Source organism: Phyllostomus discolor, chromosome 8 (genome assembly GCF_004126475.2).
Source record: "Phyllostomus discolor isolate MPI-MPIP mPhyDis1 chromosome 8, mPhyDis1.pri.v3, whole genome shotgun sequence".
NCBI lineage: Eukaryota > Metazoa > Chordata > Mammalia > Chiroptera > Phyllostomidae > Phyllostomus > Phyllostomus discolor.
The window spans coordinates 104,726,802-104,744,948 of NC_040910.2; the positions used below are offsets into that span (position 1 = coordinate 104,726,802).

An 18,147-nucleotide genomic window follows, 5' to 3' on the forward strand; every position below is an offset into this window, starting at 1 on the left:
AAGAATTGCAAAGAGGGTTCATTTTGTTGAAAAAGAAACACCATCAGGGAACCACGTCAGAACCTTTGCATTTACCTTTCCTTCTTAACAGAGCACTCTTGCCCCAGCTAGCTGCCAGGCCCACTCACCGCCTCTCCTCTTTCAGGTGTGCGCTCAAAAGTCACCTTAGCGAACAAGCTTTACCCAGCTACCCTGTATAAAACGTCATCCTTCACTGTCACTTTCTTTTCTCTTACCTTGCTTTATTTTTCTTCATAAAATGTCTTCGTTGTCACCACCTGACCTATTTGCGGTCATTTTTGTTTTTATCTGTCTCCCGCCACCAGAATGTAAGGTCCAGGGGAACAGGGATATCATATGTATTTTTATTGCTATTTTGCTGCATGTTTAGCTCCCAGAGTAGTGCCTACTCATGACACTCAGTAGGTACTTGTCCAGTGAACACATGAATTTTTACATCTCTCCCGTTGACACCAGCACTCCAGATCGAGGTTCTGCAAATTATGGCTTAACCACCTGCTTTTGGGTGGCCTGCGAACCAAGAATGGTTTTTTAAATATTTTTAAGTGGTTAGAAAAAAAATCAGAAGAAGATTGTTTTGTGCCACTTGCAAACTAAACGCAGTTCCACTTCAGTGTCCAGAAGTCAAGTTCGACTGTAAACACGGCCAGGCCCCTTGGCTTCCGTGTGGTCTGCGCTGCTCTCCTGCGCCAATGGCAGAGCCGGGAGTCGCCGAGACAGAGACTGTTTGACTTGCAAAACCTGAAACGTTCAGTCTCTGGTCCTTTACGGAAAAAGTCTGCTCTAGAGCTATTACTAATACTAATACTGCACTGCCTAATAGTGTAGTCACCAGGTACTTGTGGTATGTAAGTTTAAGTTTATTAAAATTGAGAATGTAGCTTCTCAGTCATACCAGCCACATTTCAAGTACTCAGAGAACGTGCAGCTAGTGGCTACTCCATTGGACAACACAAAGAACATTTCGGTCGTCTCAGAAAGTTCCACCGAACGACACTGTTTTCGATTTTACAGTGTCTCACTGTTGCCTGGGATACCACTGCAAAGCTATCACTTTGAAACAAACATGAAAAGTCTGGCTCAGGGGAGGGGGAAAAAAAGGAAAATGAATCAAACCATGTAAAAATTAAATATTAACCAAAATGTTAAAGATATTATACTTCTTAATCCTAAAAAAAAAAGGCCTGGCTGGCGTAGCTCAGTGGATTGAGCGCGGGCTGGGAACCAAAGTGTCCCAGGTTCGATTCCCAGCCAGGATACATTCCTGGGTTGCAGGCCATAACCCCCAGCAACCGCACATTGATGTTTCTCTCTCTCCCTCTCTCTCTCTTCCTCCCTCCCTTCTCTCTCTAAAAATAAATAAATAAAATCTTTAAAAAAAAAGATATACTAAGAAACAGCTTAATAATGACCATCTTCTATCAATATTTCCAAAATTCTTTTAAGTGGAATTTCAGGAAAAAGCTGCGATTTCCATGAGTGCAGTTCTCAAAGCCATAAAGCATCTGGGCAGCACCTTTCATACAAAGTATTTCACAAATGTGACTGATTGAAAATTTAATGTGACTTTTCAGAGGGTGAGAAAACCCACCACGTGATGCCAAACATCCAGATAAAATGTTTTTAGATGCACTTACATGTGTGTCTACAAATAGGTATATGACATCACATTTCCATTAAGATTTTCTGGTACTACTAGATAAAACAATTTTTCTTAGCTTATTTAAAAGCCAGAATTATAAACTAGCAGAAAAGCCTAGTTAACACTCATACATAACAGATACCCTCCTGCCCTCCCCACAACTAAGCACCCAATCTCCTAATATTTTTTTAAGTTTTAACTAAATCATTAGTGCTGTCCATCAACACCTTGCCTCTTAAATAACAAATCCTTTTTTTTCAAAGGCTGGTTTTTTTTAGATTTTATTTGTTTGTTTTTAGAGAGAGGAGAAGGGAGAGAGAAAGAGAGGAAGAGAAACATCAGTGTGTGGTTGCCTCTTGCACACCCCCAACTGGGGACCTGGCCTGCAACCCAGGCATGTGCTTTGACTGGGAATCGAACCAGCAACCCTCCATTTCACAGGCCAGCATTCAATCCACTGAGTCACACCAGCTAGGGCCCTAAATAACAAATCTTATAAGATTTAGATAGCTGACAAATATATTGGGTTGTAAAAGTTAAAAGCTATTTTTTGTAGCCTCCCAAAGCACTTAACAGATTCAATTTTTTTTCTACCAGTACTGAAAACAAGCCTTTGTTTTTATTCCTTGGATCCTCTTTTCATTGACAAAGATGCTATTTAAAATTTTTTTTCACTGTTTACAATTTTTGTTATGGTACCAATATTTTTCTCAGAGATTCTAGCATTCTATGAGCTGCAACATTAAAGGGAGTAGGTTACAAATAAAATTTAAAGTTAGAAATAGCAGGAGTCTAGTTAATTGAGATTTCATCCAAGTTCACATGTGAATGCTTTTACCTTTTGCTCTAATATAATCCATGAACAAAACCACCAGCAACCAAATTTGTAGCCATCTTTTTAACTTGAATCGTTATGAACTTGCATTCATTGTGATACTATTAAGTAATTATTATTCAGTTGAGAATACCAGCTAACAAACTTATACTTTTAAGTTTCCGAGATCAGGTTTCCACGGGCTGGTCTGTTCCCAGCAGGCAGCATAGGTGCTGAAGGGGAACCGAGTGCCTCAGACCGTGTCTCAGAAAGACCCCTGCGTGTCCGCCGAGGGCTGCCAGAAAGCTGTCTCTGAACGTTGGCATTACTTTTTATCTTCCTAACAGTAAACTAACTCCCCTACACCCGTGTCTCTTCAAAAAATGGTTTCTTTGATCTAAAAGGTCCACTTTTACTTTTTTTTAAGATTTTATTTATTTATTTTTAGAGAGGGAAGGGAGGGGGAGAGAGAGAGAGAGAAAGAGGAAGAGAGAGAGACATCAATGTGTGGTTGCTGGGGGCCGTGGCCTGCAACCCAGGTATGTGCCCTGACTGGGAATCGAACCTGCAACACTTTGGTTCGCAGCCCGCACTCAATACACTGAGCTACGCCAGCCAGGGCTCCACTTTTACTTTTTAACCAAAAGCTTGGGAAACTGTGTCACTCCCTACAAAAATATTCACAATTATAACATTAACACTTGGGGCAGAGTGTTAGCTACTATTTCTAAAAGGTCCTTCACCATTTCCTTTTATCACTATGACATATAATCAATTCCTAGAACCTTGGCATCACAAGGACAGTTCTGTATAATGAAACATTATCCCAGTGAACTAATGAAATTAGAATATTAGAAGTGGAGTGTGAGCGCCAGTTAGATTCCCAGTCAGGGTGCATGCCTGGGTTGAGGGCCCAGTCCCCAGTAGGAGGTGCTCGAGAGGCAACCACACACTGATGTTTCTCTCCCTCTCTTTCTCCCTCCCTTCCCTGTCTCTAAGTATAAATAGATAAAATCTTAAAAAAAAAAAAGAAAAGAAAAGAAATGGAGTGGGTATCTTAACTACCTTAAGTGGCCTTCCTCTGCCACCTGATGCTTTCTTCCAATGTCTCCCTGTTTGGGCTGGACAGCCTCCACTTAGACACTACCAGTAACATAGAAGTTATTCCTATCCATCTCAGAAGAAGTTCTAATGGTTAAAAAAAATTCCACCCTGACCAGTGTGGCTCAGTTGGTTGGAGCATCATCGGTAACCAAAAGGTTAGTGGGTTCTGTTCCCAGTCATGTCACATAACTAGGTCACAGGTTTGATCCTTGAGCCTAGTGTGTAAGGCAACCAACTGATGGATGCTTATCTCTTGGGTGAGGACTCAAAAAGGTCTTTCTTAAATGTAGCTGAATTCAAATTTCCTGAAATGTCCGTTTCAAGCCCTAGTTCAGCAGCATACAAGATAAGTTATCACTCAGATGCTACCACTCAGCTCCCTGACCATGGTGAGAACTTTCTTCTGAACCTGGTTTTGTTTGTGTTGGTCCCCCAAACGGGCAGCATCGAGCCCTTAGCCCGGGAGTGCAAATGAGATTTCACAGCCATCTCATAACATTTCTGGAATATAAGCAGGTACAATGGCATTTATTGTTCTCCCCATTTCATAGACAAAATTCAAGACACAAAAAAATGACAAAAAAATATAGTCACTTAATTGTCCAAGGTACAATGTCAGCGACACATTAAGGAGAGAAGCAGGATCCGTTTCTGGACTTTCACCTTTGTTTCAAAGAATTCACATGTTTTAAAGTGCTTTCCTACATAGATTATAAACTTAGAAGAAGGTCAGAAATAGAAGATATTTTAGACTCAGTTAATTTCAAATACCTCCAACGACTCTGGGGGGAAAGAAAGACATAAAAGCAAAGAGCATGCTTTGAAATGAGAGTAATCCCTCCAACCACCAAACACCTCCTTTCTTCCCTAGATCAAGGTAAAGGTTAACACCAGACCACACACAGCCCGTGTGACCATTCCAATTCTCCCTACTTTGCCCTTCTTCGTAAAGTATTCCATTTTCTCCTAGATTAAATGTCTGGCGAAGAAATGATAGACTGTGGAGGGCAGGTTTAAAACAACACATTTAACGTCTAGTGTGATTTTCTTTGAAAGGTCAGTTACTCTGAAGTTGTAGACAAATACATGTCAGATGTATTTTACCATGGATAGCACATGCCACTAAATGGACATGTAGCAAGAGAAGGAAGAATGTGCATTTCATGTCACTGCTCCTTTTTAAAAATGTTTGTGCTAAGATGACTAAATCCAACATGTTCCTAGTAAGATTTTCATTTTATAACTGTAAAATGCCTAGTTTTGGTTATAAAATAACTGGGGTCAGAAACAAAATTAACTTGAAGTGGGTGATATACCTAAATGTAAACACTTTAAAAATCAAAGTTCTGCACAGAAGAATATTTTCATGGTCTTGGAGTGACAAAGATTTCTTCTTCTTCTTTTTTAATTTTAATTGTTGTTTAAGTACAGTTTTCTGTCTTTTACTCCCATCCCAGCCCAACCCCCCAGCCCTCCCCACCTCCCTCCCCTTTCTATCCCCAAGATTTCTTAAAAAGGACATAAGACACACTTAATCCCCAAAGAAAAAAATGATAAATTAGTCTTCATTAAAATTAAGAATTCTAGTTATCAGATTAAGAAAATAAATAAGCAAGTTACGGACTATGAGAAAAAATTTACAATACACTTTTGACAAAGTACACATTTCCAAAATATTTTTAAATGCTTACAAAACCAATTAAAAATGCAAACAACCCAACCTTTTTTAAAATCCTCACTTGAGGATATGTTTACTGACTTTTAGAAAGAGAAGAAAGTAGGGAAAGAGAGAGAGAGAAACATTGATGTGAAGGAGAAACACCGATCGGTTACCTCCCGTACTCACCCCTACCAGGAATCGGACCCACAACCTAGGTATGTGCCCTGACCAGGAAGCAGACCCACAATCTTCTAGTGTAGGGGATGGTGCTCCAACCCAGCCAACTGCCCAGGGCCAAACAACCCGACTTTTAAAAAATGCACAAAAAATGTATTCAGGCACTTCAGGAAAGAGGTATCCAAATAGCCAATAAACATATGAAAAGGTATTCAACATCATTACTCCTCGGAAAAATGTAAATTAAAGCCACAATGAAATATGATTACACACCCACCAAAATGGCTAAAATTAAAAAGACTGACTTATAATAGCAAATGTTGGCAAGATGTGGAACTACAACTCTCAGACATTGCTAATGGGAAGAAGGGTAAACTGACTCAACCACTTTGGAAACTGTTTGGCAATAAGTATTAAAGCTAAATATATACCTACTCTGTGACCCAGAAAGACTAGTCCTACATGCCCAAGAGAAATGAATGTATATGTCCGTCCACCAAAAGGCATGCACAAGAATGTTCATAATACAAACACTGGAAACAATCAAATGTTCATCACCAGTAGAATGAATAAACAAATGGTGGTATACTCATATTCATATTATTCGACAATAAGTGACAATAAACTACTAATAAATGTTACAGTATAGATGGATCTCAAAAGTATGTTGAGTAGAAAGAAGCCAGACATTTAAAAAAAAGCTCATACTGTATGATTCCACTTATATGGAATTCAAGAACAGGAAAATTGGTCTATGATCATGCAAGTCCAAATGGTGGTTACCTTGGAGCAGAGAGGGTGTATGAACTATAAATGGGCACAAGGGAAAGTTCCAGGCTGATGCAAATGTTCCATACCTTGATCTGGAAGGTGTGTATACAGGTAAAAATTAATCAAGCTATATACATAAGATGTGTACTTTTTGTGTAAGCTGTTCCTTAATCTTCAAAAAATCTGTTAAACAAACATCCTCACTTATCTAAAAATCCAAACTTTAGAAATGCGATTAGAGAAGTATTTTCCCACTTCTGCAAAAAGTTTGAATTTCAAGGGTTTTTCATGATTCTTCTATAATCTTTGTAGATTATATCTACACTAACCAGCCGCTGAAAAGACACCATGTATCTTAAAAATTCTCATGGTTAGGAAATTTACTTACATGTCATGTGACAACTAAACACGAAGGTATTTCCAGTGATACCTAATTCCCCAAAGGTCCCTGAGGATTGAGATTTCAAGATGTTTTGTCATGAGATTTATTTGGTCTTTAATTTTTTTCAGTAAATTTAGGCTACAGGAAGGTTGTCATTCATCTTTGGAAGACAAAAACAAAATCTCTTGATTCACATTTCTCTCCAGTACCAACCCCACTTATTTCTCTGCTCCCCACCTTCCAGCTAAACTCCTTGGGGGGAAATGGTCTGCATCAGCGCTTCTGCTTCCTGTTATCCCCACCCCTGCTCTACCCGCTTCAACTCCATTTCCATCCCCATCACTCCACAGAAACCGATTTTGTCAAGGTCACTAGCAGGTTTTATGTTGCCAAAACCAACCCACACATTTTTTTGTCTTCACTCTACTTGATTTTTCAGCAACACTCAACATAACTGACGACCTTACTCCTTCATGAAACACTCCTCTCTTGAATTCCATTTCCCTCCTGTCTTGTCTTGCTTTCTTTTGCCGCTGCCTCCTCCTCTATCTGAGTACCTAAATAGGATGTTTTTCAGTGTTCAATCCCGAGTCCCCTTCTCTCCTGCTCTCATTAGGTGATACGATGTGTTAACATGGCATTAAGAATCATTTACGTGCTGAGAATAACCAGATTTCCATCTCTAGCCAGACTTCTTGTTTAGAGGAGAGGTTCATCCACCCTGTCCCCAACTATTATTCTCCACATTAGCTCTTGTAGTACACATCATAGTTTTAATTATTTCTTTTGCCATTTGAAGATTTTATTTATTTATTTCTAGAAAGAGGGGAGGGGAGGGAGAGAAACATCGATGTGGGAGAGAAACATCGATAGGTTGTAACCCAGGCATGTGCCCTGACCCGGAATCAAACCGGTGACCTTTCTCTGAATGATCCCAACCAACTTAGCCACACTGGTCAGGGCTGGGGGCCTGTTTTTCTTAGCTGACTATAAATGCCACGAGGGCAAAAGCATTGTCTGTCTTGTTCACCACTGTGTTTCCAATATTTTTGCCTACATGGCATGTATCAGGCGTTCAATAAATATTTTTAAAAGATTTTATTTATTTTATTTATAGAGAGAGAGGAAGGGAGGGAGAAAGAGAGGGAGAGAAACATCAAATGGTTGCTCCTCACATGCCCCCCAATTGGGGACCTGGCCCATGCAACTCAGGCATGTGCCCTGACTGGGAATCCAACCAGCAACCCTTCAGTTCGCAAGGCGACGCTCAGTCCACTGAGCCACACTGGCCAGAGCTAACGTAAAAAGTGTGTTCTGTTGACATAAAATTTTGTCTTCTTTTTATGTCTCATCTAACTCTTGTGAGACTGATCATGAGATACCTCAAGGTGTCATCATACAATCACTAAGCTCCACTGTATAGAGTAAAAGCTACACAGTTTATAAGTACTGTATTAAATTTTAATACCACTTTGTTTGATTATTATTTGTCCTATTACACAGGGATAAGCAAAAAGTAAGTTAACAATAGTGAATAATATAATAATAATAAATAACAAGATGAACTCTGTACTCAAAAGTAGGTTTACAGTTGTACCTGAAACACAATCTATCCTTGTATTATTTATTTATTATTATATATTATTTATTATTATTATCATTAACCTGCTTTTACCCACCTCTGTATAGAATGTGCAAATTAGATTACCTGAAACAATTTTCTGATTGTTTAGGTTTGAGGCAAGTAGGATCACATTAGGTCACTCACGTTTATAACAGATAACTGCAGGGTCCTTTGACTTAATAAATTCCATTTATTAAGATATGCACAGATGCCGTTGGCTTGGCTAATTTAGAAGCTATATACTTGTTTATATACTCTAGACTCTCAGTTCTACTACCTCAAATTTGAGCTAGGACTTTTATATTCATTGTCTTATTTAAGTCTTTATAGAAGCCATCACATTTACAAATTACCATGTATTGTTGTATTCCTTCAGAGTCATTCACAAAGAGTCAAAACAACAGAATATTCTCCTAAAGGTTGAGGGTCTATCCTGTTGTTTACCTAACAAGTTCACAATTTTATTTCTAGGATGCATGCAAAGTGTTAAAATGGTCTCTTTCTAATTATTCTGCCCACTTACAAAAGTATTCCTATTAATTATGGGAAATTCTGTTCCTACGGTGGCAAGCAGAAGTGTGTTGGTTAGGATGGACCATAAACTCCTTTGTCCTGCTGAACCAATTCACAGACCAAGAGAGTTTGAGAACATATGGTTTGCACGGGTTGTAAGTAATTTATCTCACCTGGCCTCCTGAACCCACTGGCACACAGCTGCTTTAGATGAGTATTTCTTGTAGTCCAAAATGGGCCATCTATTTCCCAAAGTCTGAGTGGTACAGCATAGCATCCACAGTACCAGACTAAACTTAGGAAGCTCTGTCTTACAAGGAAGTAATGTAGCCAAAGGGACCGGGGTTTAATTTCTGAGTCATAATTTCCACAGAACTTGCTGAATGAATCTTAGACAATACCGGCTTCCAGTGACTACTTAAAAGGAAAGTGTCTGTTTGTGTACCAGTTTTCTTGTTTTGTTTATATCTTTATTGAGGCGCAACTGGTATATAACATTATAGAAATTTCAGGTGTATATTATAATTTGACATCTGTATACCCTACAGAGTGATCACCACCAAAGGCCAGCTACCGTCCATCAGCACACCCTTCACCCATTTTGCCCGCACCCCAATCCCCTTCCCCTCTGGTAGCCACCAATCTGTTCGTTGTATCTGAGAGCTTGTTTTTGTTTTGTTCATATGTTCATACATATATCTCATATCTTCTTTATCCATTCATCCATAGATGAACACTTAGGTTGTTTCCATATCTTGGCTATTATAAGAAAGGCTGCAATGAACATAGGGGTGCACGTATCTTTGCAAATTAGTGTTTTTGTATCCTTCAGATAAATACCCAGAAGCAGAATAGCTGGGCCATATGGTAATTCTATTAATTTTTTTTAGGAATCTCTATACTCTTTTCCATAGTGGCTACAATAGACCAATAGTTTCTAAACTTTTTTTAAAGCATTTCACTTTTTCCAATTTATGAATGACTATACCTAAAACAGATAAAGGGGTATCTTAGTACACAGTTATATGAAGTTTAAATAATAATTATTAAAAAGTCAAGCCATAAGAATAATATAGCTGTTTTCATAAACAAAAACTGAAAATCTTTCATTATTGATGAAGGTTGTAACTTTATGTTGGCTTCAACATGGGAGAATGGAAAGTAATCTTTGTTTCCAAGCTGGATCGCTAAATATCTAACAACTGTACAAATTCTTTCATTCTGAACCTAAAAGTCAGACAAGAAGTACACCAACCTTACAATAAGCATTTTAAACATTTTTAATATATAATCATGATGTATCATGACACAAATTCTCGTTATTGAGCAGTTGATTGCTACACTATACTGTGACAAAAGCACCTTAGCCTAAGCTTTCATAGACACTTAATTAAACACATGGAATAGGAGAGTTAGTGATAGTTTTCAATAATTCTATGTGAACAAATATGCACAGGAAAAAAAATACCAGTGCAGAACCAATTCTTACTCAAGTCACCTTTATAAAATTCTAATATTTTCAAAGAGTTGATTTTAAAAGTTTTCTTTTGAGCCCTGGCTGGTGTGGCTCAGTGGATTCAGTTCTGGCCTGCAAACCATAAGATTGTGGGTTCGATTCCCAGTCAGGGCACCCCAGTAGGGGGCATGTGAGAGGCAACCACACATTGATGTTTCTCTCCCTCCCTTCCCTTCTCTCTTAAAAGTAAATTTAAAGGGTTTTTCAGTTTTATTTTGAGGTTACAGTATAAGTTTATACATTGATAATCTTCAATGAATTAAAATTTGGTAAATGATACATATGAAAGTCAAATGAAACTTAAATCAAGCTAACCCCTGATGCACAGTCCACACTCTTCCACCAAACCTTTAACAGCAGTACCTCTCACAAATTAACCAGCAGAATTAACAAGTTCCAATGTCACTATTTTCCTTACTCTCTTTTCCATAAAATAGTCAAGTGACCAAACGCACAGGCAACTCATTCATTAATTTATTCAATAAATATGACTGCACTCCTACTATGTGCCGGGGGCTGGTTATCCCTGATGATTTAAAAGGGGCTTACACCTGGGAACTTGACAGTCTTAGAAGGGGTTACAGCTCTGTTAATGGCCAAAATAAGCAAAAAATCTAGTTAAATAATCTTTAGATAATTAAGAGTCAAGAGTAGAGAATACAGTTTTGTATTGTGATGCTACTGAAATATTTTTTATTTCTCTTATTTTAAAAAAGTTTCCTTTATAAACCCACAAATAACCTGATGTGCCAAAAATTTCATTTCTAAAAACCTCATTAATAAATGTGATTTGTGATATGTATCTCTGTGTTGCCAGTTTCACTGATATAAAGTGTCAGGAGGTGAGCTGATTTGGATTATTGTCAATTAGTAAAGAAGACTGTTCCATAAAAGCATTTTATTCTGTTTCATATCCATTAATAAATGCTTTTTAAAAAAATCTCTCCTAGATGGGACACATATCCAATATAATATGGTATCGACCCCATATCATTTTAATTTGATCTATATCACTTTAGACTATAAAAACCAGACGCAAACAGCAGATTTCAATTAAGGCTGAAAAATGATCTCATTCATAACCTGGGGATTATAGTATTTTGAAATAGTACATTCTAGTAATTAATAGAGTTATACATAGACACATAGATCACATTTCAAATAATCTACATATAATAGGGTCTATTACAATTGTTGTTATATTATTTCATTTTTTAGTGATTTAAAAGGCCTTAGGGTCATCCTTCTGATTTTTAATTATTCTAAATGTACCACTGAATGGAGAGTTGTACCTTTAAAAGGCTAATTAGAAGACTGCGCTCTATGCCCTTGTGATGCTGAAGATCTCTTTTGACAATGATTAACCTTTAGCACAAGAAAAGATTTACTGAGCACTTACTGCATGCAGGTTTCTGTGTTAATCACTCGGTTCTCTACATGGTCTAGGAACTCTAGCCTGAAACAGGAGCCAATTAATATTGTGTGTCTAATAAAGGATCTACTAATAATCTTTTAGTCCTAAATAAGTATAGATACACATGCATTTATATATTAATGACAAGTTTATAACAAGGTGTATAAAAGGTATCACTGGGACATTTTCTGCTAATTTTATGGTATCATCTGTATCTTACCAATTGAGAAAACAAATTTCTGCTCATATTTGATCTGCATTTCAATGGACTGATATGTGACCCTGAAACCTGCTGAGGTAAATGGGTAAGATTTGGCTCTAAGTGATAGTCTAGCCAAAAATAAATAAATAAATGGTAAACATCTTTGTTTTCTAAGCTTCCTTTTTCTATTATACCATTTAATCAAGGACTTTATAAGAATTTTCTGAGTTCTATCAAAGAATTGCTAGCACCAATCCCCAACTCACAAAAATTAATTATGGAGAACAGTGTGCTGATTGGCGGGGGGATGTGGGTAGAGGTGGAAGAGGGCGTAAGGGGGATACATGGTAATGGAAAAAAATACAATAAAAACAAAAAATAAAGTCAAAACAAATAAGTATATAAAAGGCATCATAATAAACATAATGAACATTACTTTACAGCACTATTTTCTGCAACAAACTCCAAGGGTCTTTTATGAACCAGGAACTGGTCCTGGCACTGAGTGTACAAAAAATAAGAAGCTTAAAGACCAGTGGAGAAATAAACACCTAAACCAATAAGTAATGACGGTACAACTGGCAGAAGTGTGTGCAGAAAGGAGAGACTGCCAGCCTAGCTAGGGGAGGTGAGGAGCTGGGCAGGGTCACTGCCAGAAGGCACCAGGGAAGGTCACCAGAAGGAGATCATGGTGATGATGCCTGAGCAGAGTCTTGAAAGATGAGTAGGCATAACCAGGTAAACAATGGGGTGGAACTTTTAGCAGGCATAGAAGTATGAAATAGTATATTTATTGGACTACAGGAAATTTTCTAAAATTACATTCACCCAGGACTCCATGGCCTTTCTGTGGCTTCTGTTCCTCTGAACTTCACCATTTCATCCTTCACCTGCTCATAATGGAGGGCTAGTGAACGCCACCATTCAAAAGCTGTCTGTGTAAATCCCAATCATCCAGAGCATAGGGAGGGATCTTGAAATGAAAAATGGCTTCCACAAAAGCAACGTGGTAAAAAGCAGAAGATGACATTAGGAAGGAGGCGAAGCTGCACAACAACCTGGGAATATTTGGTTTAGGGGCATTCAGCTCTGCACCCTCAAAACCCCCGTGAGAGCAACAGAACAACACATTATCTGGTGGTCGGAATAGTGGCGCAGGGCCACCAGGATACAGTGATCTCTTGGGTCCCTGTTTATAAAGCCGGGGGGCTACACAATAACACACTTAGAAAGATCTCTATCCAATAAGGTTGAAATAGAAAGGTTTTGTATTAAACGAAAAACATGCTAATACCTGTGAAATCCATATTTGTGAACAATCCCATTTCTCAACCATGCCAGAGAGAAGGGATATTATCACAGCACAGGTAACAAAATTTAGCAACACAAAGAGTCTTTGGATAGAAAATATTTAGGATCACAGGTTGTGAGAAAAAATTCATAGCTTCTGATTTATTATATGCATTAGCTCTTCTTATTTCTACATGATGATTTCTATTTCAAAAAGCTTATTTCACCTGACATTTTCACACATAGAAAGTCTCAATAAATGTCTGTTGAATGAAAAGATGAATGAATTTTAAAAGATTTTATATGCTAAAGGAATGACTGACTATATGGCTTCACATTTCACAATCAAACTGTAGCACATTCATTTGGCCAACAAATTAGGCAAAAAAAAAAAGGTATTCCATAAAGTATTCCACTTTCTCACATTGTCAAGAAATGAAAGATATCCAACATAGGTCAAATCTCTGTGCTAGATTGAAACCAAAATATCCAAATAATATAAAAATACTTTATTTGAACTATCAAACACATAAGTCATATTAATCAATCTTGGATGGCTATAAATGAACAAGATATTTTACTACATAAAATACTCTGTCCTCAAGGGCCTGATGTTAGAATAGCCCGATTCACATCATTAACTTTGTTAAATTTTTATTTTTTGATTTAAGTGCTGAAGTTTTTGCATTAAGCTTACTATATACCACCCATCTCCAAGGACCTATGAATTTCGTCATCTAAACTTACAACTGATCACTGATCTACATTCTATATTGTATCTCTTTCCATATACAGTCTGTACATTTTGAATTAAATTCTACATATGTTTTTATTCCTTCCTTATTCAGACCATCTTTACCCAGTCTTGCCTAAAAATCTTTATGACGTTAATATCCTAAATTATGCTATGTATTTAATCATTTCTTTATGTCACATTAAATCAATGAATTTGGTAGTATTAACATGTACAGGGAAATGTTCCAGTTTCCATGGATTTACACTCTGCTATGTTATTCTTGAAAAGTAAAATGGTTAAGACTAGGAAAAAATGGTGTTGGAGTACTCATTTGTAATTTAACTAAAACAAATTCAGCAATTCACTTATAATAAACCGGGAAAGTTTTTAAAATTATTCTTCATAGTGTACAGCAACTTAATTTTTTCCTGTCCTTGGACAGTGAAACCTTTACATGTTAAAAATTGCACTCCATAAGCCATTTTTAAAATACTCAAAATGCCAATTTTTGAGTTATTTCAAAGACCCTGATAATTTAACATTTCAAAAGCATAAAGAGTTTTTCATACAACACTTGAAGTATTATTTAATAATGGCCATTTTAAAGTTTCTATGCACACACTAAATACATAATGTTCATTGACTTTTATTTGGCATTCTAGAGGAAAAAAATGTGTACCTGGGCCAAGGCAGTTAAAAACGTTGTTAGCATATCCACACACAAACTGAGGATTTAGGACCACACTATTGCACTCCAATTTATTGTGAAACAAGAGCTTTATCATATTTATTCTCATGTCCCAAAGTATTTACTCTAATAACTTCATATATTCTAGACCTAAAGTTGCCAAAGACCAAGTTTTGCTGGCAATAAGAGGACCTTTGATTTTTATGAAGAAAATATCCATGCTACTCATATTTATCAAATTAACATTTTAATTAGGTGTCATTATCTCATTTATTCACGAATACTGATTTTTTCTCATAAATTCTGATTTTCTAAATATCACCACCTCCCCCAACTTGAGATACATCTGCCATTTTCAAAGTTTTAGAAGCACTTGTTGGAAAGACTATTGAAGAGTTTACAACAGTCCTGTGAAAACTTAGTTATCCCAAGGAAGTCCACACTAAAATTATTTTAAGAAGCGAAGATAATTTTATAACTTTCAAAATTAATTCAAGTGAACCTCAATGTGAGCCTGAGTTTTGCTTTGCGTAGAGAAGGATCATCAGAAGTTCGATTTCCAAGGGACCAGCAAGTGCCAGCCACTTGAATGCGTACTTTTCCCATATGACAGCGGTCATTCTTACAAGAAAAAAAAAAGACGCCCTTCTTCCTAAACAACTTACTTAGATTAGCCGAATTCCAATGGACATTGAGGCTATAGATGGGGAGGGAAAAAATCCAAAAGGATTATTTATTCCAAACCAGGTTTGCTGCCTTTTCAGGGCCGCCCCATTGATACATTTCCTCTGTAGACTTAGAATTGGCCCTCCTGTTTGGCACCCCCTAAGAGGTAAAATTTCAGAGAAGTTACCACTTTCCAAAGTTGGTGGCGGGGAGGCATGTGAGAGATGCACGAGAACCGGCGCGCTTTGCCCTCTGAAATGCCTCATGTTTACTTTTGCACAAGAAACAAATAGAAGCAAAACCGAGATTCAGAAGGGACTCTCTCTGCGGCATGCCCTGGTCGAGCTTTTCAAAGACCCCTTAGAAAAACAAGCTGGGCTGGAGGCTCACCTTCCATCTCGCCGCCGGGCTGGCCTGGAGCAGCAGCTCTCGCCACCCCGCCACTCCACGTGCTCCTGCCTTCGCCGGGACACGGCGCGCAGCTGGCGGGAGATTCCCGGCGCGGGGAGTCCCCGGGATCCGCCGCGGCGTCGGCGCAGATCTGAAAGGGCAGGAGCCAGCGACCCGCCGGTGCGCGGGGTTACAGCGGCGCTGGCTGGTGGTGGCTTTAAAAGACGCTCGCCGCCGAGGAGCGCAGGGGGTTCCGCTCCTCCATCCCCTTTTTGAATGTCAAACCGGAGAAGCCTCATAGGATGGAAACAGCGCATCACTCAATTGTCTCAAAAAGTCTATTTTAGAAGGATAGGGATGGCGGCGTGCTCTCACATTGGGCGAGGGGCGAGGGCGTCTGGATGGCTTTCTTGCAAGTGTAACTTCAAAGGGGCTTGTCTTAAATTGGGCAAGATCTGGAACTTTTGGTCCAGATTCAGGGATAACAGCCATAAATATCAATGAGAACGTTTATCAATCATATGACTTGATCAAAGTTCTTGGTCCAAATTTGCAGGAAGTGCTAAGACAGTTCAAAAGGATTTGGGCACTTTTATCAACTCAACTTTTTAACTTTTGGAAGCAATTCTCTCACTTTAGTTTTCCCTTCTAGGAACTGCTTCCCGTAGTTTACTTGCCACCACTCACAAAACACTACTCACTGTATGTCTGTGGATTTTTTACTACCCTGCCTTCTGCCAGATGGGACCTGAGACAGCTTACAAAAACACATACATAATGTATCAAAAGAGTAAGTTTAAAAACGTAGAGTTAAGGGTGGTGTTTTGGGGGTGGTGTGGTAAGATAGTAAAATTAACTCAGAGAGGTTGGCACACAGAGATGTATCAGTAAACATCTTTTTCCAATACCCTTCCCAATTTGTAAAAGTAAAGCACACATTTGACTGTGGGGGGAGCAAAGGGGAAGTAACCACAGTTTTTCAAAAGCAGCACTTTCTGCCTACTTAAGGCTAAGGGACATTGTTCAGGTGAGTCCTTATAAAAACAGCCAGTGTGTTGAATTGAACATGTGAATGATTCTCAAAAAAGCCACTTCCACCCTTGGTATAAATTTATATTGTTGGTGTATATAAATATATTTGAAACTTCAGGTTGGAGGTTTGTGCAGCAGCAGACCATATCAGAAGAAACCCAGCCCTACAAGTTAAAGTATGCTTGCAATTTTTAAAAAATATTTTATTTTTAGAGAGAGAAAGGAGGGAGGAAGAGGAGGAGAAAAATATCAGTGTGTGGTGTCTCTCCAGCACCCCCAACTGGGGACCTGGCCCTCAACCCAGGCATGTGCCCTGACTGGGAATCGAACCAGCCACCCCTTGGTTTGCAGACCAGCAGTCAATCCACTGGGCCACAGGAGTCAGGGCTGTGTGCTTGCAATTTAATGAACTTCAGTTTATTTTAAATATGCCTTGGTATATGAGGTCAACATGTATATACATATGCATATATATGCAGGTATCTGTGTATGTGTGGGTGGGGTGTTTTTTTTTTTTTAAGTGAGTGAATGCCTTAGATTGACTTTAAGATCTCAGTACCTTGCAGTATCTCTAAAGCTTGCATGGGTTGGATTTCTACAGGATAAGGCCAATTTCAGAGACATACTCTAAACACCAGGTCTAATTTTAGTATTGAAAGGGGAAATTTGTTGTTTGTTTCTAAAAACAAAAATAGCTCATCAAAAGCAGCAGAAGAGGAACTGTAAAATTTCACAGGGATGGTGTCAGGATGAATAGTTACTTGGTTATTAAAAAGTTATATAAAAAAACACTTTTATCTTCTATGACAATGTTCTTTATACTTAACATTGGAATGTGTCACTACTCCCTGAACAGTTCAGAATCCAGTGTTTCAGACTCCAGAGAGTGACACCTAAGGGGACTGATAAAAAGGAAATGGGTAAAATAACTTATGTAGCTACCCCACACATCTTACGTGTGGGCTTCAGGTAGTGAGCGACTTCCCTCCAAAAAAAACAGTGTGGACGCGGGCGACTTCATAGCAGAGAAACCCGACAGACACCACCTCAGCCGGCCTACCGAGGCAACGTCCACAGTAATAAGGTGCCGTCACAGAATGTGCATCTGGCAGGACGTGATGGCAATGGCATTGCACCTCTGTCGTCTTCCACATGGAAACCCATGACCCCAGAGAGAGACATCCGATTCCAAGGAAGAGGCATTCTGCCAAGTTCCCGGCCAGCTCAGTTCAGTGGCATCAACACTGTCATTCACTGTCAAGGTCATCAAAAACAAGACATGTCTGAAAAACTGTCAGAGCCGAGAGGAACCTCCGGACACGTGGTCACTAAACGTAGTGTGGGATCCCAGATGGGGTCCTGGAGCAGAAAAAAGACGCTGGCTAAAAACAAAGGAAATCGGAGTAAAGGGTGGGCTTTAAAAAAAAAAGATTTTATTTATTTATTTTTAGAGAGAGAAGGGAGGGAGATAGAGAGAGAGAAGCATCAATGTGCAGTTGCTGGGG

The 18,147-nt window shown here is 38.6% G+C and overlaps 1 protein-coding gene across 2 annotated transcripts in view; it reads right to left on the reverse strand.

The window, feature by feature from the left end:
• The window catches only part of IKZF3 (IKAROS family zinc finger 3), a 78,523-nt gene extending 62,234 nt beyond the window's left edge, over positions 1–16,289 (reverse strand). For both annotated transcript variants that reach the window (XM_036034419.1, XM_036034420.1), the window contains exon 1: positions 15,611–16,289. In XM_036034419.1, coding sequence (XP_035890312.1) covers positions 15,611–15,617 — 7 coding nt within the window. In that variant the 5' untranslated portion in view covers positions 15,618–16,289. The remainder of the gene's footprint in view (positions 1–15,610) is intronic.
• Positions 16,290–18,147: the final 1,858 nt, after the last annotated feature.